A 25,610-nucleotide genomic window follows, 5' to 3' on the forward strand; every position below is an offset into this window, starting at 1 on the left:
GACCAATGGGATAAAATAGCCCACAAGTAGACCCATGCAAATCTAGAATATTGATAGAGGCCAAAGTGACATCACAGGGGGAAATAAGAGACTGCTCAAAATGGGATGGGAAGTTTGGTTATACATATGGAAACTGTTGAAATATATCCCCACATTGCAACATACATCAAGCTCAAGTCCTGACAGATTACTAATTTAAATATCAAAACTTTTAGAGGGAAAAAAATGAATATCTTTCTGAACTCAGTGTGGGAAAGCATTTTAAAACAAGACTAAAAAAACAATAACCACGGGGCTTCCCTGGTGGCGCAGTGGTTGAGAGTCCGCCTGCCGATGCAGGGGACACGGGTTCGTACCCCGGTCCAGGAAGATCCCACATGCCGCAGAGCGGCTGGGCCCGTGAGCCATGGCCACTGAGCCTGCACGTCCAGAGCCCGTGCTCCGCAACGGGAGAGGCCACAGCAGTGAGAGGACCATGTACCGCAAAACAAAAACAAAAACAAAACAAAACATAAAAGAAAAAGAGAACTTCACCTTCATTAAAAAGAAGAATTCTGGATCAGCAAGATGGCAGACTAAGAAGCTTCAGGCCATTGCTCTTCCACAGAGACACTGAGTTAGCAACAATATACAGATCAGAGTACCTTTACAAGAACTTTAGAGACCAGTTGAGAAGCTACAGCACCCAGACCAACATAAAACCAAAAAAGGATTCTAACAAAGGGGTGGGAAAATTTGCAGTGTTTGCCCATCTGTCCTGCCCCCATTCAATCTGACATGGCACAACCAGGAAGAAACCTCCCACACCAGGGATCCTCCCTTGGAATAGAGACAGAAGAGTGGGCCTTGTGTCCAACATTCTGGCTTGTCTGGGGGCTGCTCAAGGGACTGGTTTCTGTCTTGCCTAACTCAGAACACTGATACAACATGCAGCATTGTTTGGAAACTGCTGAAAAGGGGGAGTAATATTGACAAGATGGCAGGCTAGGAAGTTTCAGACCCTCACTTTCCCCCAGAACCACAAAGATAGCAATATACAAACCAGCATACCTTTGCAAGAACTCTATAGGCCTGTTGAGAAGCTACAGCACCCAAACCAAGCTAAAACCAAGAAGGGATTCCAGCAAAAGGGATAGAAAAACTTGCAGCATTTTGCACATACATCCATGCCTCTCCTCCTATTTGACTTAGTGCAGCACAACTTGAAGGAAACTTCCCACACCGAGGAGTCTCCCTCAGGACAGAAACAAAAGAGCTAACAGTGCATCCAATATTCTGGCCAGACCAGGGGCTGCCTGACAGACTGGAATCTGTTTCACTTGACTCAGAGCACTGATGGAACTGGCAGCCTTGTTTGGAAACTGCTGGAAACAGATATGATCACTACAGCACGTTAAAATTGCAGTTCTGCAGGCAGATGCCAGCGGCGGCAAGAGCTTATGGGCTTCTGAGAAGAAGCAGGGATAAGCAGTTGAGGGAAGTTGAGACAACTAAAAGCACAGAACAAGCCAGAGAAGACACATCCTCAGAAAGGATTTCAGAGGTCCTAGAATCTCTAACTGGGCGGATTGGTAAAGGTCTGCCTAAGCCAGTCCATAAAAACTGGAAATGTGGTTGCTTTATCTGATGCCCAAGTCTCAAAACAACAACAGCAACATCAGAAGACATACAAAGAAACAGGCATACATGATCCAATCAAAGGAACAAAATAAAACTCCAGAAAATGACCTTAAAGAAATGCAGGTCTATGAGATGCCTGACAAAGAATTGAAAACCACCGTCATAAAGGTGCTCAATGAGTCAGACAAGAACACAGATAACTAAGTGAAATCAGGAAAATAATGCATGGACAAAACGAGACTATCACAAAGAGATAGAAATCATTTTAAAAGGTCAAACAGAAATTCCGGAACTGAAAAATACAATAACTGAACTGAAAAACTCACTAGACAAGTTTAACAGCAGACTAGATCAAGCAGAAGAAAGAATCAGCAAATTGAAGAGAGCTTATTTGAAATCATCAAGTCAGAGGAGCAAAAAGAAAAAAAAGAATGAAGAAAAGTGAAGAGAACCTCAGGAATTTACAGATACTATCACATGGGCCTACGTATGCAATTATGGGAGCCCCAGAAGGTGAAGAGAGAGAGAGAAAGGGACACAGAGCTTATTTAAAGAAATAATGGTCAAACACTTCTCAAATTTGAGGGGGAAAATGGACATACACGTTAAAGAAATTCCAATCAGAATAAGTCCAAAGAGACCAACACTGAGACACATTATAATCAAACTGTCAAAAGTCAGAGACAATAGAATTACCATATGACCCAGCAATCCCACTACTGGGCATATACCCTGAGAAAACCAAAATTCAAAAAGAGTCATGTACCAAAATGTTCATTGCAGCTCTATTTACAATAGCCCGGAGATGGAAACAACCTAAGCGCCCATCATCGGATGAATGGATAAAGAAGATGTGGCACATATACACAATGGAATATTACTCAGCCTTAAAAAGAAATGAAATTGAGCTATTTGTAATGAGATGGATAGACCTAGAGTCTGTCATACAGAGTGAAGTAAGTCAGAAAGAAAAAGACAAATACCGTATGCTAACACATATATATGGAATTTAAGGGAAAAAAATGTCATGAAGAACCTAGGGGTAAGACAGGAATAAAGACGCAGACCTACTGGAGAACGGACTTGAGGATATGGGGAGGGGGAACGGTGAGTTTTGACAGGGCGAGAGAGAGTCATGGACATATACACACTAACAAACGTAGTAAGGTAGATAGCTGGGGGGAAGCAGCCGCAAGGCACAGGGATATTAGCTCGGTGCTTTGTGACAGCCTGGAAGGGTGGGATGGGGAGAGTGGGAGGGAGGGAGACGCAAGAGGGAAGACATATGGGAACATATGTATATGTATAGCTTTTTCACTTTGTTATAAAGCAGAAACTAACACACCATTGTAAAGCAATTATACCCCAATAAAGATGTTTAAAAAAAAAAAAAAAGTCAGAGACAGAATCTTGTAAGCAGCAAGAGAACAGTGACTTTGTCACATTCAAGGGAACTTTCATAAAATTATCAGTGGATTTCTCAGCAGAAGCAGTGCAAGCCAGGAGGGAGTGGGATGATATATTCAAAGTGCTGAAAGGGAAAATAAACCCAAAAAACTGTCAATCAAGAATACTGTAGGGCTTCCCTGGTGGCGCAGTGGTTGAGAGTCCGCCTGCTGATGCAGGGGATACAAGTCCGTGCCCCAGTCTGGGAAAATCCCACATGCCGCGGAGCGGCTGGGCCCGTGAGCCATGGCCGCTGAGCCTGCACGTCCAGAGCCTGTGCTCTGCAACGGGAGAGGCCACAACAGTGAGAGGCCCGCGTACCGCAAACAAAAACAAAACAAAACAAAAAAGGAGAATGTAATATTTTATGTAATTGCAGTGGTAACTACAAAGAAAAAAATATATGTGGAATATATACACAAGAACACAAGAAGGAAACCAAAACGTGTCACTGCAAAAAAAACCCCAAAAAACACAAAGGAAGATAGTAAGAGAGGAAAGGAGGGACAAAAAGCTACAAGACATACGAAACAATAAACAAAATGGTAATAGTAAATCCTTCCCTGTCAGTAATTATTTTACATTTAAATAGACTAAATATCCCAATCAAAAGACATGAATTAGCTGAACTGATTTTAAAAAAAAACACAAGATGCAATTATATTCTGTCTACAAGAGACTCACTTTAGATCTGAGGACATAGGCTGAAAATGAAAAGGTTGAAAAAATATTTCATGCAAATGGCATCCAAAAGAGCAGGGATGGGTATACTGTTTTGTAATCATACAAAATAGACTTTAAGTCAGAAATCATTGCAAGAGACAAAGACATTATATAAGAATAAAAGGTCAGTTCACCAAGAAGATATAACCATTATAAATATTTATGCATGAAACATCAGAGCAAACTTTGAATATAAATATGAAGCAAACTTTGAAAGAATGAAGGGAGAAATAGATAGCAACATAATCGTAAGAGACGTCATACTCCACTTTCAACAATGGATAGAACAACCAGACAGAAGATAAATAAGGAAACAGAAGACATGAACAACACTGTAGACCAATTGCACCTAACCGATGTAATCAGAATACTGCACCCAGCAGCTGCAGAATAAATTCTTCTCAAATACACACAGAACATTCTCTAGGAAAGATCATATGTGAGGCCACAAAACAAGTCTTAACACACTTAAAAAGATTGAAATTATACAAAGTATATTTTCCAATCACAGTGGAATGAAACTAGAAGTCAATAGAAGGAAAACTGGAAAATCCACAAGTATGTGGAAATTAACACATTCTTAAACAACTAGTGAGTCAAAGAGGTAGTCATAAGGGAAATCATAAAATACCTTGAGAAAGTTAAAATGAAAACAAGACATATTGCAGCACTATTTACAATAGCTAAGATGTGGAAGCAAGCTAAATTTCCATCAACAGATAAATGAATGAATAAAGAAGATGTGGTGTATATATACACAATAAAATACTACTCAGCCATAAAAAATAATGAATAATGCCATTTGCAGTAACATGGATGGACCTAGAGATTATCATACTAGGTGAAGTAAATCAGACAGAGAAAGATAACTATCATATAATATCGCTTACATGTGGAATCTGAAAAGAAAAAAAAAAAGATACAAGTGAACTTATTTCAAAAACAGAAAGAGACTCACAGACATAGAAAACAAATTATGGTTACCAAAGGGGAAAAGGGGGTGGGGAGAGGGATAAATTAAGAGGTTGGGATTAACACATATACACTACTATATATAAAACAGATAAACAAGGACTTACTGTCTAGCACATGGAACTATGCCCAGTGTTTTTTAATAACCTGTAAGGAAAGAGAATCTGAAGGATATGTATATATATATATATATATATATATATATATATATATATATATATATATATATATATAACTGAATCGCTGTGCTGTACATCTGAAACTAACATGATACTGTAAATCAACTATACTTCAGTAAAAAAATAAAAAATAATCTGTGAATAAAAACTTATGTGATGCAGCAATAGCAGTACTAACAGGGAAGTTTATAGCTATAAACACATATTAAAAAGAAAAATCTCAAATTAACAACCTAATTTTACAACTTAAGGAACTAGAAAAAGAAGACCCACCAAACCAAAGCTAGCAGATGGAAGGAAATAATAAAAACTAGAGAAGAGATAAATGTAATTGAGAATAGAAAAACAATAGGAAAAAAAGCAATGAAATTAAGAGCTGCTTTATTGACAAGCCTTAGCTAGATTAACTAAGAAAAAGAAGACAACTAAAATTGAAAGAGGGGACATTACAATTGATGTCACAGAAATAAGGAGGATATGAGAATATTATGAACAGTTGTATGCAAACAAACTGGATAACCTAGAAGAAATGGTTAAATTCCTAGAAACATACAACCTACTAATTCTTAAATTGTGAAGGCATAGGAAATCTGAACAGACCAATAACTAGTTAGGAGATTGAATCAGTAATCAAACCTCCCAACAAAGAAAAGCCCAAGATGGGATGGCTTAATTGGTGAGTTGTTCCAAATATTATATTTAAAGAAGAATTAACACTAATCCTCCTCAAACTCATACCAAAAAAAATGAAGAGGAAGGAACACTTCCAAGGTCATTCTATGATGCCACCATTATCCTGATACCAAAGCCAGACAAGGATACTACAAGAAAGAAAAACTAGAGACCAAATCCCTAGAAAACACTGATGCAAAAATTCTCAGCAAAATACTAGGAAACTGAATTCAGCGGCACATTAAAAGGATTATACATACCGTGTGGGATTTGTTCCTAGAACACAGAGATGGTTCAACATATGAAACTGATCAATGTAATACACCACATTAACAGAATGAAAGAAAAAAAAATCACAGCATCATCTCAATTGATACGAAAGAGCATTTGACAAAACTCAACATACTTTCAAGATAAAAATACTTAACAGACTAGAAATAGAAGAAAACTACCTGAACATAATGAAAACCATATATGAGAAACCCACAGTGAGCATTATGCTCAATGGTGAAAGACTTAAAGCTTTTCCTCTAAGATCAGGAAAAAGGCAAGGAAGCCCACTCTCAACACTTGTATTCAATATAGTACTGGAAGTTCTAACCAGAGCTATTAGACAAGAAAAAGAAATTTTAAAGTATCTGCATATAAAAGGAAGAAGTAAAATTATCTCTATGCACAGATGATATGATCTTGTATGTAGAAAACTCTGAAGATTCTACGAAACAAACGAAACAAAAACAAAACCTGATTAGAACTAATAAAGGAATTCAGCACAGAAGTCTCATTTTAATATGGATAAGCACTCTCCTCCATATCCAAATACATCCAACACTTCATCCTTTTATGAACAAGGAGGACCAGTTGGGAGATGATGGAATAACTTTGTTCTTTGGTGCATTCACAATGCATACTGTTTAAAACTGAAGACTGCCATGTACACTTTTGCACAAACTCTAGGAAGGAAATAGATGGTTAACCAAGTAGGTAAGGAGTCTGTCTGTACGTCTGTGTGTGTGTGATGGATGTGGGAGTATGGTCATGGTGCATGACTTTTCTTATGTAGGAAGATTAGGTAACTGATGACTGTTACATGGCAACTCTTTAGTGAGGTATTATCTTTTTATTCCCTTAGGTATGGCTTTCAATTGATGGCGGCAACACCTTTGAATTAATAGCTGACTTTCATGATGATATCATAAAGAATACTTATCATAGTTTTTATACTTCAGATATTACTTTTGTTTCCCGAAGTGGAAAGGTTTACTTGACAAAGGCAGGTGAGGAATTCACTTTTATTGGTATAGGCACTACCTGTGAGCCAGGGATTAGAAGATTTATTTTAAAATCTGCCATATTAATGAACTAATCCTAAGGTCACAGACCTATTAGGGGTGATGGATTTTTAAAAAATTTTACTGTAATAAACATAACAAAATTTACCATCTTAACCATTTTTAAGTGTATAGTTCAGTGGTATTAAATACATGCAAATATTCTGCAAGTATCTCCAACATCCATCTCCATAACTCTTTTCATCTTGAAACTCTATACCCTTCAAAAAATAAATCCCCACTTCCCTCTTCCCCACAGCCTCTCACAGCTACCATTCTACTTTCTGTCTCTGATTTTGACTACTTTGGTACCTCATATAAGTGGAATCATACAGTGTTTGTCCTTTTGTGACTAGATTATTTCACTTAGCATAATGTCCTCAAGGGTCATCCATGTAATAGCATATGTCAGAGTTTTCTTCATCATTAAGGCTGAATAATATTCAGTTGTATGTTATATATGACATTTTGCTTGTCCATTCATACATCAGTGGACAATTGGGTTGCTTCCATGTTTTAGCTATTGTGAATAGTGTTGCTATGAACATGGCTATACAGATATATCTTTGAGACCTGCTTTTATTTCTTTTGGGTATATACTTAGAAGTGGGATCGCTGGATCATATGATAATTCTATAATTTTTTGAGGAACTGCAATACTGTTTACACAGCACTGTACCGTTTTACATTCTGACCCCCAGTGCAAAAGAGTTCCAGTTTCTCCACATCATTGCCAACCCTTGTTATTTTCTGGTCTTTTGATAGTAATCATCCTAATGGATGTGAAGTGGTTTTTTTTTTTTTTTTTGAAGTGGTTTTTCATTATAGTTTTGATAGCATTTCCCTAATTATTAGTGATGTTGAGCATCTTTTTATGTCCTCATTGGCCATTTTTTAATCTTCTTTGGAGAAATGTCTTTTCAAGTCCTTTACCTGTTTGTTAATCAGATTGCTTGTTTTTATTGTTCAGTTTTAAGAGTTTTCTATTTATTCTGCATATTAATCCCATGTCAGATATATGATTTGCAAATATTTTCTCCCATTCTGTGGGTTACCTTTAACTAATTTGGTTATTTCTTAAGTAGTTTTTTGATGCTATTGTAAATGGAATTGTTTTCCTAATTTTGTCTTCTAATTATTCATATTAGTGTACAGAAATGCAACTGATTTTTGAGTGATGATTTTATACCCTGCTATTTTGCTAAATTCCATTATTAGTTCTAATAGGTTTCTTTCTTTTTTTTTTTTTTTTTTGTAGAAGCTTTAGGGATTTCTACATATAAGATCACATCATCTGTGAACAGAGATGATTTTACTACTTCCTTTTCAATTCTGATGCTTTTAACTTCTTTCTCTTGCCTAATGGCTCTGGCTAGAACTTCCAGTACTATATTGAATAGAAGTAGTGAGAGTGGGCTTCCTTGCCTTGTTCCCGATCTTAGAGGAAAAGCTTTAAGTCTTTCACCCTTGAGTATAATGTTTACTGTGGGTTTCTCATATATGGTTTTCATTATGTTTAGTTAGTTTTCTTCTTTTTTTTATAATTTTTATTGGAGTATAGTTGCTTTACAATATTGTATTAGTTTACACTGTACAGCAAGGTGAATCAGCTATACATATACATATATCCCCTCTTTTTTGGATCTCCTTCTCATTTAGGTCACCATAGAGCACTGAGTAGAGTTCCCTGTGCTGTACAGTAGGTTCTCATTAGTTATCTATTTTATACATAGTATCAATAGTGTATATATCTCAATCCCAACCTCCCAATTCATCCACTCACCACCCCGCATAGTTTTTTTCTATTTCTAGTCTGTTAAGTGTTTTTTCATGAAAGTATGTTGAATTTTGTCAAATGCTCTTTTGTATCAGTTAAGATGATGTTGTGGGTTTTTTTCTTTCATTCTGTTGATGTGGTATACTACATTAATCAGTTTTCATATGTTGTTTGCATTCAATGTTCCTTGCATTACAGGAATAAACCCTACTTAGTCATGATGAATAATCCTTTTAATGGGCTGCTGAATTCTGTGTGCTAGTATTTTGTTGAGGATTTTTGCATCATTACTCATCAGGGATATTGGTCTACAGTTTTCCTTTTTCTGTTTTGATAGTGTTTTTGTTTGGCTTTGGTATCAGAATAACACTGGCTTCATGGAGTGAGTTGGGAAATGTTCCCTCCTTTTCAATTTTTTGGAAAAGTTTGAGAAGGATCAGTATTAGCTCTTCTTTAAATGTTTTGTTGAATTCACCAGTGAAGCCATCAGGTCCAGGGCTTTTCTTTGTCGAGAGATTTTTTATTACTAATTCAATCTCCTTACTAGTTTTAGGTCTATTCAGATTTTCTATTTCTTCACGATTTACTTAGTCTTGTAGGGTGTTTTTTCTAGGAATTTTTCCATTTTATTTAGCTTCTCCAATTTGCTGGTGTACAGTTGTTTATAATACTCTCTTATAATCCTTTATACTTCTGTAGAAGTAGCAGTAATGTTCTCACTTTCACTTCTGATTTTAGTAATTTGAGTTGTCTTTCTTTTTTTCTCAGTTCATCTAGGTAAAGGTTTATTGATCTTTTCAAAGAATCAACTTTTGATTTTATTGATTTTCTGTCTTGTTTTTTGACTCTCTATTCCATTTATCTCTGCTCTAATCTTTATTATTTCCTTTTTCCTTGCTAGCTTTTGGTTTACTTTGTTCTTCTTTTTCTAGTTCCTTAAGTTTTAAAGTTAAATTGTTGGTTTGAGAAATTTCTTGGTTTTTGTTTTAACAATTTTAATTGAGGTATAATTGGCATATAACATTATATTAGTTTTAGGTATACAACATAATGATTTTATATTTGTAGACATTGCAAAATTATTACCACAATAAGTCTAGTTAACATCCATCGCCATACATAGTTACAGCTTTTTTTTTCTTGTCATGAGAACTTTAAGATCTACTTTCTGAGCAACTTTCACATATGTAATACAGTATTATTAACTATAGTAACCATGCTGTACATTACAGGTATATGTAATTTTATTGTGCTTAGCTTTATTGCACTTTGCAGATATTGCTTTTTTTTTTAACGAACTGAAGGTTTGTAGCAACCATCCATTTTCAGATGATGGTTAGCATTTTTCAGTGATAAAGTATTTTTAAATTAAGGTATATACATTGTTTTAAAGGCATAATACTATTACACCCTTAATAGACTACAGTCTAGTGTAAACGTAACTTTTATATACACTGGGAAACCAAAAAATTCATGTGACTTGCTTTATTGCAATATTTGCTTTATTGTGTTGGCCTAGAAACAAACTTGCAGTACCTCCTAGGTATTCCTGTACATCTCCATGACTTATTTATTTTATAGTTGGAAGTTCGTACTTTTTGGCTTCCTTCACTCATTTCTTCCTCTCACTGTTGTGGCCTCTCCCATTGCGGAGCACAGGCTCCGGACGCGCAGGCTCAGCCGCCATGGCTCACGGGCCTAGCCGCTCCGTGGCATGTGGGATCCTCCCGTACCGGGGCACAAACCCATGTCCCCTGCATCAGCAGGTGGACTCTCAACCACTGCGCCACCAGGGAAGCCCTCTCTTCCTTATTTTTAATGTAAATATTTAGAGTAATAAATCTCCCCCTTAGCACCACTTTCACTTCATCCCATAAGTTTTGGTATATTGTATTTTCATTTTCATTTGTCTGTAGGTATTTTACAATTTCCCTTGTGATTTCTTCTTTGGTAGGTTGCTAGTTCAAATGAGTGTTGTTTAGTTTCCACAATTTTGTGAATTTCCAGTTTTCTTTGTTATTAATTTTTAACTTCATCTCCTTGTGATCAGAGGAGATACTTTGTGTGATATTTATCTTTTTAAGTCTGTTGAAACTTAATTCGTGGTATAACATATGGTCTGTCCTGGAAATTGTTCCATATGCCTTTAAGAAGTATATGTACTGTTGTTGGGTGGAATGTTCTGTGTATGTCTATTAGATCCAGTTGGTTTACTGCACTGTTTAAGAACTTGATGTCCTTACCTATCTTCTGTCCGGTGTTCTGTCCATAATTGTGAGTGGGGTATTGAAGTCTCCAACTACTGTTGTTTCAGCTGTTGATGTCACAAAATTACATCCTTATACATTGTGTGCCTCCAAACATAAATTAGTAATTCTTTTAAATGCATAAGTCTCCTAAATTATGTAGAAAATGAGATTTGGAGTTACAAACCCAAGTTAACAGTAAGTAATACTAGCTTTTACATTAATCATTTTTTTCTTTAAATGTATTAGTCTCTTAAATCATATAGAAAACACAAGTACACTTACAAACCATTATTCACTTTGCTTCAATGATTTTTCTTTCTGTTCCTCAGACTCGCTAATTTTCATTGTCCTATTTTCAAATTAACTGATTCTTCTACCTTTCAATCCCTCTAGCAAATTTTTGTTTTTTTGCGGTACGTGGGCCTCTCACTGTTGTGGCCTCTCCCGTTGCAGAGCACAGGCTCCGGATGTGCAGGCTCAGCGGCCATGGCTCACAGGCCTAGCCGCTCCGTGGCATGTGGGATCTTCCCGGACTGGGGCATGAACCCGTGTCCCTTGCATTGGCAAGTGGACTCTCAACGACTGCGCCACCAGGGAAGCCCCCCTCTAACAAATTTTTTATTTCAGTTATTGTGCTTTTTCAGCTGTAGAATTTCTTTTTGGTTCTTTTAGTTTTTCTATCTCTTTGTTGATATTTCCATTTTGTTCATGTATTATTTCCTTGACTTTTTCCACATCTTCCTTTAGTTTTTTGAGTATCTTTAAGATGGAACATATCTGTTGATTTAATTTTTTCCTTTGAATGGGGTATATTTTCTGGTTTTTTTTTTTGTATGCCTTGTGAATTTTTTGTTGAATACTGGACATTTGAATCTAGTAATATAGTAGATCTGGAAGTCAGATTCCCCCCTTCCCCAGGGTTTGCTTTTTTGTTGTTAATGTTTTTGTTTTTTTATTGTTGTGGGCTGTCTCTGTGCCAAGGATTAGCCTGAGATGTAAACTCAAGATCTTCTTAGGTCTTTCCTGAGCCTGTACCTTTCCCCAAGTGTATGTGGTCAGTTTCTAAGTTTTCCTTGTGTATGCAGTTGCTTTTGAATGTCCTAGTCTTTCTCCCCAGCTTTACTGAGATGTAATTGACATAATATTGTGTAAGTTTAAGATGTACAGTGTAATGATTTAATATATGTATATATTGCAAAACGATTATCACAGTAAGGTTAGTTAACACATCAGTCATCTTACGTAGTTATAATTTTTTTGTGTGATGAGAACTTTTTAGACTTACCCTCCTAGCAACTTTCAAATATATGTATAGTATTGTTACCTATGTCACTGTACTGTATGTTGTATCCTCAGAATTATTCATCTTATAATTGGAAATTTGTCCCCTTCAACCACCTTCACCAATTACCCCTTCCCCATTCCCCTGCCACCACACTCCTGTCAACCACCATTCTGCTCTCAATTTCTATTAGTTTGACTTTTTAATAGATTCTACATATAAGTGAGGTCATACAGCATTTGTCTTTCTTTGACTTATTTCATTTAGCATAATGCCTTCTGTTTCATCCATTGTTGCAAATGGCAGGGTTTCCTTCTTTTTAATGGCCAAATAATATTCTATTGTGTATATATACCACATTTTCTTTATCCATTCATCTGTTGGTGAACACTTAGGTTGTTTTCCTGTCTTGATTATTCTGAATAATGCTGCATTGAAAATGGGGATGCAGATATCTCTTTGAGATAGTGATTTCATTTCCTGTGGATATATACCCAAAAGTTGAATCACTGAATCATATGGTAGTTTTATTTTTGATTTTTGTGGAGTCTTCACACTGTTCTCCACAGTGGCTGCACCAATTTACATTCCCACCAACAGTGTTCTCTTTTCTCCACATCTTCACCAACACTTGTTGCCTCTTGTCTTTTTGATAATACCTCAAATGTCCTAGTCTTTAATGTCTGGTTCCCAAAAGGGAAAAAAAGAGACAAATGATGGGGTAGATAAGGGGGAAGGGCCCAGACCTTTAAATTCCCTGGAAGTCATTTCAGCCAGTGGGGAGTGGACTTGCAACACTGAAAGAGGTGCAACAAGAATGGCCACCCTCCTTTTTGTCTGCACCTCTGTGATAAGAAGCTGCAATCAGCAAACAGAGCACAGATCCCCAATATTTGGAGGACAAGGTCCTTTTTGCCCACACTGGCTCCTGCAAGCTGTGTGCAGCAGCCCCAGGAACACATGCATAACTGCCTGCCCTGAGGCTAGAGGTGGAGGATGGGTAGCTTCTACTGTGCTAAGGGCTGAAATTAACCACAATTTACTACAGGAGTCTTCCTCTGGAAGTTGCAAGCCTTCAATAGATTCCAGAGTTCCCAAACTATTACATCAGATAGATTCTTCCAGTGCAATTGTTGTCCAAATTGGGAGAGAGATTCCTAGTACATCCCATCTTCCCAAAATCCTCTGGTGGGGTGGTGGTGGTGGTGGTGGTGATGATGGATTTTTAGTATCTACAAAAATAGGATCCTATGAACAACCCTAAAGCAGGAGGACTCTGAAACATCATGCTTTATTCTCATTTACAATTTCAGTGGTTTTTTTTACCCTCCCCAAAGACAAATAATAATAACTCCCACTCACTGAGCTACTATAGTTGTACTCAGCATGTTACAAATATCATCTCATTTAATATTCACAACAACCAAGTTGAAATAGGTAATGTTAAATTACTTTTACAGTTTAAATTGATATGATTAAACTCACACAGCTTGGGCTTCCCTGGTGGTGCAGTGGTTAAGAATCTGCTTGCCAATGCAGGGGACATGGGTTCGAGCCCTGGTCCGGGAAGATCCCACATGCCACGGAGCAACGAAGCCTGTGTACCACAACTACTGAGCCTGCACTCTAGAGCCCACGAGCCACAACTACTGAAGCCCATGTGCCTAGAGCCTGTGCTCCGCAACGGGAAACCACCGCAGTGAGAAGCCCGTGCACTGCGACAAAGAGTAGCCCCCGCTCACTGCAACTAGAGAAAGCCCATATGCAGCAATGAAGACCCAATGCAGCCATAAATAAATAAATAAATAAATTTATAAAAATAAAAAAAAATAAAGTCACACAGCTTGTAAGAGGTGGAGGTGGGTAAATGATATATGGCTCTCCATTTACTTGGTTTGGTAATTTTGTCATTGATGTCAAATTTCGTCATTGATGTCATTGATCAAGCCTACATAGCTCCTCTCAGTTTGCACAGTTGAAAGGAAAAATTCATATTGATTGACCTTATTGACAGATGCCTCCCCCCTTCCAACACAGTTAAATTTTGTTAACCTGTCTTGGAGCCTAGAATGATAAAGGGACATGGCTCTCAATTTATTTCTCTATCTCTATGATCTGCCTTTTCATGTTGTCATTCAGTTATTGAGGCTTTGAGATCTTGTCTTGTTGAATCTATTAATTCATTAAAGTCTTTTGATGCAAAATACAGAGGAAATTTTACCTTATCTTGGGATATGCTTTGTCCGACTGGATTCTTTATATCTCTTGTATGCTATCAGTGCCTTCCTGTTCTGCCGTTTCCTCTCCCCTTCCCTCCCCTATTCTGCCTTCTTTACCCCTTTCCTCCCTCACATCTTCTCCTCCTTCTCTTCCTCCTCCTCCTCTTTTTCTCTGGTTCATCACTAAAGTGAGCAGCACTGGTAGATCTTCACTTTGCTCTGATGCAATGTGGGTAAATTATTCTTGAGACTGTTTGCTTCACCTCATCTAGGTAGCACTTGATTCATTCTCTCAACTCAGTAAAGGACCTTGGAAGGTGGTGAACCTGACTTCACTTAAGAGGGCTGGTTTTTCCCTTTACTTTTCCTTTGGAAACCATCTCATCCACTGTCAACCTCTGTCTCCTTAGGAGGATATTGCTGGGAGTCCTCAGGATTTTGTCGATTTACCTTCCTTCTCTCTATATTGCTTTAAAGGGTTAGACATAGAGCAGCGTGACCTGTTACATCAGAAGTTTCTCTTCCTTTCCTTAGCTCATACTTTTCTACCTTTTGGCATAATATGGTTCTTTTGTTGTTGTTGTTGATTCCTGCTGGTGGTTTTGTTTACTCCAATGTATTTATTTGTTAAAATATACACAACACAGACTTTAACATTTTAATTTCTTTTAGGGGTATGGCTCAGTAGCATTAGGTATATTCACATTGTTGTGCAACCATCATCACCATCCATCTGCCTCCAGAATGTTTCCATCTTTCTAAACTTAAACTCCATAGCCATTAAACAATAACTCTCCATTCTCTCTTCCCTCCAGCCCCAGGCAACTACTTTCTGTCTCTCTGAATCTGACCCTCTAGATACCCCATATAAGTAGAATCATACAGTATTTGTCCTTTTGTGACTGACTTATTGATTTAATATGTCTTCACGTTTCATCCATGTTGTAGCACATATCAGTACTTCATTCCTTTTTATGGATGAATAATATTTTATTATATGGATTTGGCACATTTTGTTTATCCATTCATCAGGATATTTGGGTTGATGGACATTTGATGTTTTTTACACTTTTTTGGCTTTTATGAATAATACTATTATGAACATCTGTGTACAAGTTTTGTGTAGACATATGCTTTCAGTTCTTTTGGGTATATACTTAGGATTCTCATTGCTAGGTCATATGTTAACTCTATGTTTAACATTTTGAAGAACTGTCAAACTATGGCTGTACCATTTTACATTCCCACCAGCAATGTATGAGGATTATTTCTCTACACCCTCACCAACACTTATTATTATCTGTCTTTTTAAAATTTTAGTTACTGTAGTGGATGGGAAATTGTATCTCGTGGTTTTGATTTGCATTTCTCTAATGACTAACGATATTAAGAATCTTTCCATGTGTTTATTGGTCACTAATATATCTTCTTTGGAGAAATACTTATTCAAATCCTTTGCCAATTTAAAATTGAGTTAATTGTTTTTTTATTGATGAGTTATAAAAGTACTTTATATATTCTGAATGTAAGTCCCTTAAGAGATATATGATTTGCATGTATTTTCTCTCATTCTATGGGTTTTTTACATTCCTGATGGTGTTTTTTGTGGCACAAACGTTTTAAATTTTAATCAAGTCCAATCTCTTTTTCCTTTTGTTGTTTGTGATTTTGCTGTCTTATCTAAGAAACCATTGCCTAATTCATGAGCATGAAGCTTTACTCTTAATGTTTTCTTCAGAGAGGTTTATATTTTTCATACATTTTAGGGTTCCTTTTTTCAGGTGTTCATGAGATAATAAAACTACCAATTGTAAAAAAATAATGCTGAAATTCAATAACTTAATAGACAAGGAAGATCTACCTTCACTACTAGTCTCCTACTAGCCATCCATTTTACATTTGGTAGTGTATATATGTCAATGCTATTTTCTCACTTCATCCCAGCTTCCCCTTCCCCTAATAGGAAGCTACCGCATAGCACAGGGAGATCAGCTTAATGCTTTGTGATGACCTAGAGAGGTGGGATGGGGAGGGTGGGAGGGAGGCTCACAAGGGAGGGGATATGGGGATGTTTGTATACATATAGCTGATTCACTTTGTGGTACAGCAGAAACTAACACATTGGAAAGCAATTATACTCCAATAAAGGTTTAAAAAAAAAAAAGAAATACAGTCTCCCCGAAGGTAGATCTCCCAATGTTCAAGTACACTTTTATAGATCATTGGGTAAGTTTGGAGATTGGGGTAAACTTGGAGATACCTGATTAGGTATAACCAGAGTAGGAAATATACTAATTGTCTCCAAGACAAGAATGAGTCTGGGGGGTTTTGTTTGTTTCTTTGTTTTTAACATTGCCAGCATTCTTGACTGTCCAAGCTTAAAACCAGGTTCTTCTGGTCTTGTAAGTCTATGATATGATTCTAAACAACAAGCTTTCTAAAAGTTTCTGATATGACTTCATAAAGCATGGCTTCTAAGGCCTTGATCCTGTGTCCTTGATGCTCACCAGCAGGAACAGTTTTACCATCATAATATCTCCTCAATGGTCCTTCCTTATTCAAGGATAAGTAGAGAGCACAAAATTCTGATTCTAGTCCCTCAGATCTTCCCCACAATGTTTATTTATTTTCGTTTCTGTCAATAAAATTTTGTTCAATTTATGTTGGTATCAAGGTTAATCTTGTGGTTAATTTGTCTGAATCATTTGTTGAAAGGGAAGGTGTGCAGTAGTAGCATTTAGAATTCTGACCATCAGGCATCCTGTGACTGTGAAATAAACAAAAATAACTATCAGTATCATTGGGAGGGGTTGGAAAGTAGAGCAAGCTATGGAACATTCCCAGTACTCTGGAAAGGTCCCACATGCCCTTTCTTGTCAGTATACTTCTAAGGCTAGCCATTATCCTGAATTCTAATACCATAGATTAGTTTTGCCTGGTTGTGAACTTCATATAAATAGAATTATGTGATATATATATATATATATATATCTTTTTTTTTTTTTTTTTTTTTTTTTTTTTGCAGTTCACGGTCCCTCACTGTTGTGGCCTCTCCCGTTGCGGAGCACAGGCTCCGGACGCACAGGCTCAGTGGCCATGGCTTACGGGCCCGGCCGCTCTGCGGCCTGTGGGATCTTCCCGGACTGGGGCATGAACCCATGTCCCCTGCATCGGCAGGCAGACTCTCAACCACTGTGCCACCAGGGAAACCCCTGTGGTATATATTTTATGTCTGACTTTTTCCAATCAATATTATGACTTTGAGATTCCTCCATATTGTCACAAGTATTAGTAATTTGCTCTTTTCCACTATGGTCCTCCATAGTCTGAATATACAACAATTTATTTATCCATTCCACTGCTGGTAGGTATTTGAGTTGCTTCCGTTTGGAGCCTATTATGAATAAAGCAGTTATGAACATTCTTGTATAAGTCTTTTGCTAGACAGAGCTTTCATTTCTGTTGGGTATAAATGTCAGAATGGAATTACTACATCATAAAGTATATGTTTGTTTAGCTTTTTGTGTGAAAAAATATTAAATGCTGCCAACATTTTTCCAATGTGATTTTATCAATTTACTATCCCACCAGCAATATGAAGGAATTCCAGTTGCTCCCTCTTCTGGCCAACACTTAGTATTGTCTTTTAAATAGTAAGCCATTATGGTGAGTGTGTAATGGTATCTCATTGAAGATTTAGTTTCCATGAATAATAATGTTGAGCACGTTTTCACATGTTCACTGGCCAATCTTTTTTTTTTAAATTTTATTTATTTTTTGTCTGCATTGAGTCTTCGTTGCTGCGCACGGGCTCTCTCTAGTTGTGGTGAGTGGGGGCTACTCTTCGTTGCGGTGCGCAGGCTTCTCATTGCGGTGGCTTCTCTTTGTTGCGGAGCATGGGCTCTAGGCGTGGGGGCTTCAGTAGTTGCAGCACGCAAGCTTCAGTAGTTGCAGTGCTCAGGCTCTAGGGCATGCAGTCTTCAGTAGTTGTGGCACGTGGGCTCAGTAGTTGTAGCACGTGGGCTCAGTAGTTGGGGCTCGCGGGCTCTAGAGTGCAGGCTCAGCAGTTGTGGCGCACAGGCTTAGTTGCTCTGCGGCATGTGGGATCTTCCCGGACCAGGGATTGAACCCGTGTCCCCTGCATTGACAGGCGGATTCTTAACCACTACGCCACCAGGGAAGTCCCTCACTGGCCAGTCTTTGTATCTTTTTTTGTAAATTATCTCTTCAAGTCTTTTTACTCAAGTGTTATTGGATTGCCTTTTTTTATTGATTTCTATGAGTTTTTAATGTATTATGGATATGAGTCCTTTTTTAGAAATATAATTTGCAAGCATCTTTTCCCAATTAGTGGCTTGTAATTTTTATTCTTTTCATGGTGTCTTTGGATGAACAAAATTATTAATTTTTTAAAAAATAAATTTATTTATTTATTTTTGGCTGCGCTGGGTCTCCGTGGCTAAATAGGCTTTTCTCTAGTTGCATCAAGCGGGGGCTACTCTTCGTGGTGCGTGGGCTTCTCATTTCGGTGGCTTCTCTTGTTGCGAAGCACGGGCTCTAGGCGTGCGGGCTTCAGTAGTTGTGTCATACGGGCTCCGTAGTTGTGGCTCGCAGGCTCTAGAGCGCAGGCTCAGTAGTTGCAGCACACGGGCCAAGCTGCTCCACGGCACGTGGAATCTTCCCGCACCAGGACTCAAACCTGCGTCCCCTGCACCAGCAGGCAGACTCCCAACCACCGCGCCATCAGGGAAGTCCAAAATTATTAATTTTTAGACGATCAGTTTCTCAGCCTTTTCTTTATAGTTAGTGCTTCTTGCTTCGTATATCCTGTTTAAGGAATCTTTGTCTATCCCAAACTTATGAAGATATTCTCCTGTTTTCTTCTAGGAGATTAATTATTTTAGATTGCTTATATAGGTCTGTTTAAAATTCCTGATTTTGTGTGTGGTGAGGTAAGGCTCCCTCTTCCCCATACAGCTGTCAGGTTCTCTACGCTGGCCTTGAGCTGGATATTCAAGGTCATAAGTTTGTTGTTTTGTTGTTGTTGTTGTTGTTTTTGGTAAGCTTTCTAGTACATCTAATAAGTCATACTAAAAACTATGATTGTTATCATAATCAAGCACAGCCACCCCATTTGATCACCTGAAGTCTTGCCCTCCACAGACCTACTCCATCCAATATAATTTGAGTAATTGTGTTGCCCGTGCTTGGTATGGATTGCCAGTTCACAATATCTGCCAGGCATAACAAGTCATCTTTGCATTCCTTAAATGTATAAGCTACTCAGTCCCAGAATCCCACTTTGATACTGTTTCTAGGGACATGTCTGGTAAAAAAAAAAAAAAATACTGTATCAGTAATAATCCTGGCAAGAATCTAATACCACTCAAGTGTTTCACCTGAAGAGCCTTTATAAGGGAATTATTTGCAGAATGATGTACAGAGTTAAAGGAACCAATAATAATATTAAAATACCCAGAGACTAGCAATGGAAGAAAGCCATTACAATTCCTTTAGTTAAATGGGTAATGCAAATAAATAGATGATAGATAGATTGATAGATAGACAGACTTCTCTTTCCTTCCCTTGTTATTATCTCCTGCTAGTGCCTTTCACTGGCCAAACCCATTCAGAATCCAGCTGGAAACAGAGTGGAAGTATTGAAATACACAGGGGTGAGCCTTTCAGTGCACCAAACAGGGAAGAGGAAGTCTGAGAATGGATCCAGGGGAATGGGCAAATAGAGAATAAACACATATTATGAAACAGAAGTCAACATAGACTAAGCAAGATTACTTTGAAAATAGTAAAAATATTTAATACCTCAGAAAACTAAACTAAATTGGCAATATAAATTATTAAAAATTATAGATATAAACTATAGAAACATGTCCACATATAGAATGAATAAATAATTAGAAAGAATCTCTGATGACAAATATAGATGCTAAAGATTGAGAAATTGCAAGTGGTAGGGATTTTCAGTGATGAACAAAGGTGGTGGCTCTGTATTTCTCTTCCTGGCACATTGTAGCCCTCTGATATGAATGAATGGATGTATAAATACTGAAAATAGGAAGAATAAAGGAAACCAAAATTGATAAAACATTAATTTTTTTAACTAAAAGCAAAACCAATAATAAAAGCAAAAACACTTCTGAATTATTTGAAATAGAAAATGTAAAGCCAGGGACTTCCCTGGTGGCACAGTGGTTAAGAATCCGCCTCCCAATGCAGGGGACACAGGTTTGAGTCCTGGTCTGGGAAGATCCCACATGCCGCTGAGCAACTAAGCCCGTGTGCCACAACTACTGAGCCTGTGCTCTGGAGCCCGTGCACCACAACTACTGAAGTCTGCACGTTGTAGGGCCCATGAGCCACAACTACTGAGCCCATGCTCTGCAACAAGAGAAGCCACCACAGTGAGAAGCCCGCACATCACAAACGAAGAAGAGCCTACACTCGCTGCAACTAGAGAAAGCCCGTGCACAGCAATGAAGATCAAATGCAGCCAAGAAAAAAAAAAATTTTTAAAGCACGCCAAAAAATCAAGCCAGCCTTGGATTTTTCTGCTACAACAACGAATATCACATATTCTTTTAAAGAACTTTCAGAGAAAAATATTACCTAAGAACCAACTCAACTAGTTGTTCATATGCAAAACCAACAGAAGAATGTTGTAAACATATTTCATCAAATGTGAGCTTCATTGCGTGTAAGACGCACTTTGTTCTATTAACACAAAGAAAGGAAAAACTCTTCCAATTAAACTTTAACACTTTTAACAGTGATCGTGGATGATGCATGGATTGTGCTGACATTTCCCCAGCGTTCAATAATTTCATGTGTATCTCCATAGTAAAACATAATGTAATTTCATCTACTTGTAGGTTTCTTTTTTCTTAGGTCTTATAAAATACTTGGTGATTGTTCTACAAGAAAATGTGGCAGTGTGGTAATTCTTTAGCGACTTTTGCTTTGTTGATAAATCTATGCCCTGCTTTGTTCTTCTCTCTTGCTGAACCCATAATAATTTTGTTTCAGTACCAGATTATAATGTAATATTTTAAGGCATTTTAAGCAGCATTAAAGCTCCACATGTATTATACCAGTGATTCAGTAAAGTGATGACAGTATAAAGAGCGGAGACAAAGTATAATAATACATACATGTGTAGCCAATTGACCATTATGACGTGAGTGCCACCTAGTGGACAATGGTTATAAGACAGATCAATTATAAAATATCTCCATTTCCAAGATGTGGAAATGTGAAGAAAAAAAAGTGTATCTTACGTTAGATGAAATATGGCATATTGAACCTTAACAATTGTAATGGTTAATTTTATGTGTCAGCTTGACTGGGCCAAGGGGTGCCCAGATTAAACATTATTTCTGTGTGTGGCCGTGAGGGTGTATCTGGGTGAGATTAACATTTGAATCCATAGACTGTCCTCCTCAGTATGGGTGGGCATCATCCAATCTCTTAAGGGCCTAAGTAGAACAAAAAGGTGGAGGCAAGAGGAATTCACCCCTTTTGCTTCTTGCCCGCCAGCTTGAGCTCGGACATCATCAGTCTTCTCCTGCCCTCCCACCCCACAAACCCAGTTCTCAGGCCTTTGGGCTTCAGCTGGGAGTTACACCATCAGCTCCCCTGGTGCTTGGGCCTTTGGTTCTCTACCTTACAGACAGCAGATCATAGAACTTCTCAGCCTCCATAATTGCATGAGCTAATTCATCGTTCTAAATTTCACAATAAATAAATATATATATTGGCTTGTCCAGGGCGATTGTGGTGAGATGTGGCTGGGTTCTATATATATTTTGAGGCTAACGTCAGTAGGATTTGCTGATGGATTAGACACAGGGTGTGAGAGGAAGAGAGGAATTAAGAATGGCTGTATGGTTTTTGGACTGAGCAGCAGGAATAACACAGTTGCCCTTCCTGGAAATGAGGAAGGCTGAGGATGGAGGAGGTTTATGTGAGGATTGGGAGTTCAGTTTGGGATGAGTTCCATGTGAGATGCTTGGCTGACATGCATATGGAGATGTCATTAGGCAGTTAGATAAGTCTGGAGTTCAGGGAAGAGAATGAGATGGGAGGTTTAAATTTGGGGATCATCCACATAAAAATGGATTTAAAATCCTGAAAGCAGAAATAGAGACACAGACATAGAGAACAAATATATGGATACCAAGGGGGGAAGGGGAGGTGGGATGAACTGGGAAATTGGGATTGACATATATATACTGCTACATATAAAATAGATAACTAATGAGAACCTCCTGTATAGCACAGGGAACTCTACTCGGTACTCTGTGGCGACCTAAATGGGAAGGAAATCCAGAAAAGAGGGGATATATGTATACGTATAGCTGATTCACTTTGCTGTACAGCAGAAACTAACACAACGTTGTAAAGCAACTATACTCCAATAAAAATTAATTTTAAAAAATAAAGTAAAATCCTGGAACTGGATGAGATCTCCAGAGATAATGGTAGAAAATATCTAAGAACTGAGTCCTGGGGCACTCCAGTGTTTAGGGGTCAGGACAGGAGAAACTAGGGAGGATTAGGGAGCTTGGTGGGGGGAGGGGTTGGCAATCAACCTTTCTCATCCTGAAACCACAGCGTTCACTCTGTCTCCATCCTCCATCCAGGAGAGGGGACACTTTCTTTGTCTGGATCAGTGTTTGGTTCAGTGAATGTTGCTGCGTCACCAGATGACTACCAGTTCGTCTCAATATGTTGCCCTAAGACACAAGAGAAATGCAAAACACCAAGTTTGGTTCAACATATTAATCCTAGTATAGCTAATGACCCTGTGGTCTCTACTGATAATTCCCCCTTGCCTCCCCAAGGGTTATTTCCTCACTGCCTTCTATCTACTCAGGAGTCTGATTTCAGTGTTAGGAAGAGAACCCACCGCCGGAGGAGCTAACCTTTTTTCCTCTATACTTCTAGACACCCCCTCACTCTGTCCTTCACCTACTTCAGCGAACAGGTTCTGTAATGAAACGGAGCTTGAAAAAGACTTTCCAGGGACTTACCAAAGACTAACATGAATTTTGCTAATTCTGGAGTCTCAGAGCCCTTCTCCCACCTCTTAGTTTAAATAGAGTTTTTATAAGGTATAGCTTTTAAAGTTCTCTAGTTGTATCGTATCAATATCAAGAGATGTCTGTTCCTTTCCTAACAGGGTTAGGAAGATATAGTAAAATTGGATCTATTTCTGATAAAATTTTCACATTATACTATGACCACATGGGATTCATACATAAACTGACTCCGGATCATTTTGAAGCTGCCGTTGGAAATTCTAAAGGTATTTTTGGACAGGTCAGTGATATAATGCATTGAAACAGTTTGTCTTGTTTTAAATGGAAATGGGAAAGTGTTTTCCTTACAAACTCTTATTAATGCTCTTTGCTCTATTTAACTAAAGGAAAAACCTCCATATATCAGGGAACATCTCCAAAATCTTTCAAGTCACATACAGAGCTATATAGATTTATATCCACCCAGAATATGTTCATATAAATGTCTTCACAGCAAACCACCAGATATTCTAAGCTAGATCCAACCCAGATCCATGGTGGGTTTGACTCTGCCTCTCAAGGTTGACCTTGAAGAAACATGAGTTCTGTTTTTTCCCAATATTTGACCTTTCTTCTTTCATATTAACCCTGCCCCCTTGTTTCTTCCTTTTCTAATGCTAACAGAGGAAGGTGTTATGTGTGTCACAGAAGATACTTCATGCAGATTTTTCTAATAATTTTAATGTATAATGTGCCACTTTTGAAGGTATATATGCCTAAGAACTCATCACGGGGCACATAATCATGAATTAATAATAATTAATAATGAATTTTCATCAATGTATCAGCAAAGAATCAAACATATTTTTTGACTGGGACTTAATAAAACCTGCCCTTTGGCTTAAAGGAAACAGAATAAAGGAGGACTCAAGGAGGACTCTGTTTTAACTGCGGTTCAGAACATGGTGTTTTAACTTCCCTGTCTGTTCAAGATATTTTTAGAGAGTAAAGTGGAACTTTCTAGTGACAGTAGGATGCCATCACATGACTCCTTGTGTATTTATTTGCCCGTCTGTTGTGTGGCTCTGCATAGAATTAAATCAGATCACGTGAGCAGGAGGGTGGCACTACCCACAAAAGCAGTTACCTCAATTTTCACTAAGTTCACAATTTGTAGGAAATGTCTTAGTCCTCTTATGTGAAAGTCTAAATTATTAAATCAAAAGCAGTGGAGGTTTTTATACTCAGGGCGAGTGAGTTCAAGGAGCTTACGCTCAATATTATGACCTCCCTCTCCCAAAACAAACTATACATGTATTGTCTCTGGATACAAACGATCCCTAGACCTTATGTGGCTCCGACTAGGTGCCAGGCACTGTCATGAACACTTAATCTTTATAACAATTATTTACCCATAAGGAAAGTGAAGTGCAGGGAGGCTAAATAATTCACCCCAAATTACACACATCACTGGGTAGTCACTGGAATCAGACATCGAATCAGGCAGCAAGCTTTCAGTCATTTTGCGGCCTCTCCCTGGACTTGCACATTCTTTTCATGGGATGTTCTTGCCACTCCCAGTCTAGAGTGTCATGCAGAACCCTTAAAGCATTGTCAGTAATTTTCAAGGCTCCTTAAGCCATCTGTTCAGTCCCACATGTATTCTCCTGGCATCTGTTTCCCACTCTCTCTTCTCCGTGGGTTCCCAACTTTTAGAGGCCAGAGGAAAAGGCATGACAGAAAATGGGTCTGGAAGGCACGACTTGATGGTGGCGTCCCAACCGGTCTGTACCATCTACCATCCCTCCTCCTGTCATAGCAACAAGGGCGACTCCAGCATCCCCCTGGGGGCTGGTCCCTACCTGTCTTCTCACCCCTGCAAGTTCCCAAATCTGGACAAGATCAGGATCAGAGAAGGGTGTGTTGGAAAGAAGACCTGCGGGTCAGAAATCTGGTCCAAAGGTGCCCGTGTTGACAGTGAGGGAAAGCCTTGTGAACCACCAGTGTTGGGGACTCAGTGGCAGCTGTGCAGAGTCACCAGCGTGAGATTGCGGGGGGTGGGGGGCAGCTCTCAAGTGACGAGAGGTTCTTCCCTGCCCCTT

The 25,610-nt window shown here is 38.3% G+C and overlaps 1 protein-coding gene across 1 annotated transcript in view; it reads left to right on the forward strand.

The window, feature by feature from the left end:
• CATSPERB (cation channel sperm associated auxiliary subunit beta) overlaps nt 1-25,610 on the forward strand; it is a 129,292-nt gene that overhangs the window by 57,042 nt on the left and 46,640 nt on the right. Inside the window, exons 14-15 of the mRNA XM_065871639.1 lie at nt 6,745-6,889; nt 23,670-23,809. Coding sequence (XP_065727711.1) covers nt 6,745-6,889; nt 23,670-23,809 — 285 coding nt within the window. The remainder of the gene's footprint in view (nt 1-6,744; nt 6,890-23,669; nt 23,810-25,610) is intronic.

The sequence above is a fragment of the Phocoena phocoena genome, chromosome 2 (genome assembly GCF_963924675.1).
Source record: "Phocoena phocoena chromosome 2, mPhoPho1.1, whole genome shotgun sequence".
In the NCBI taxonomy this organism is placed as follows: Eukaryota; Metazoa; Chordata; class Mammalia; order Artiodactyla; family Phocoenidae; genus Phocoena; species Phocoena phocoena.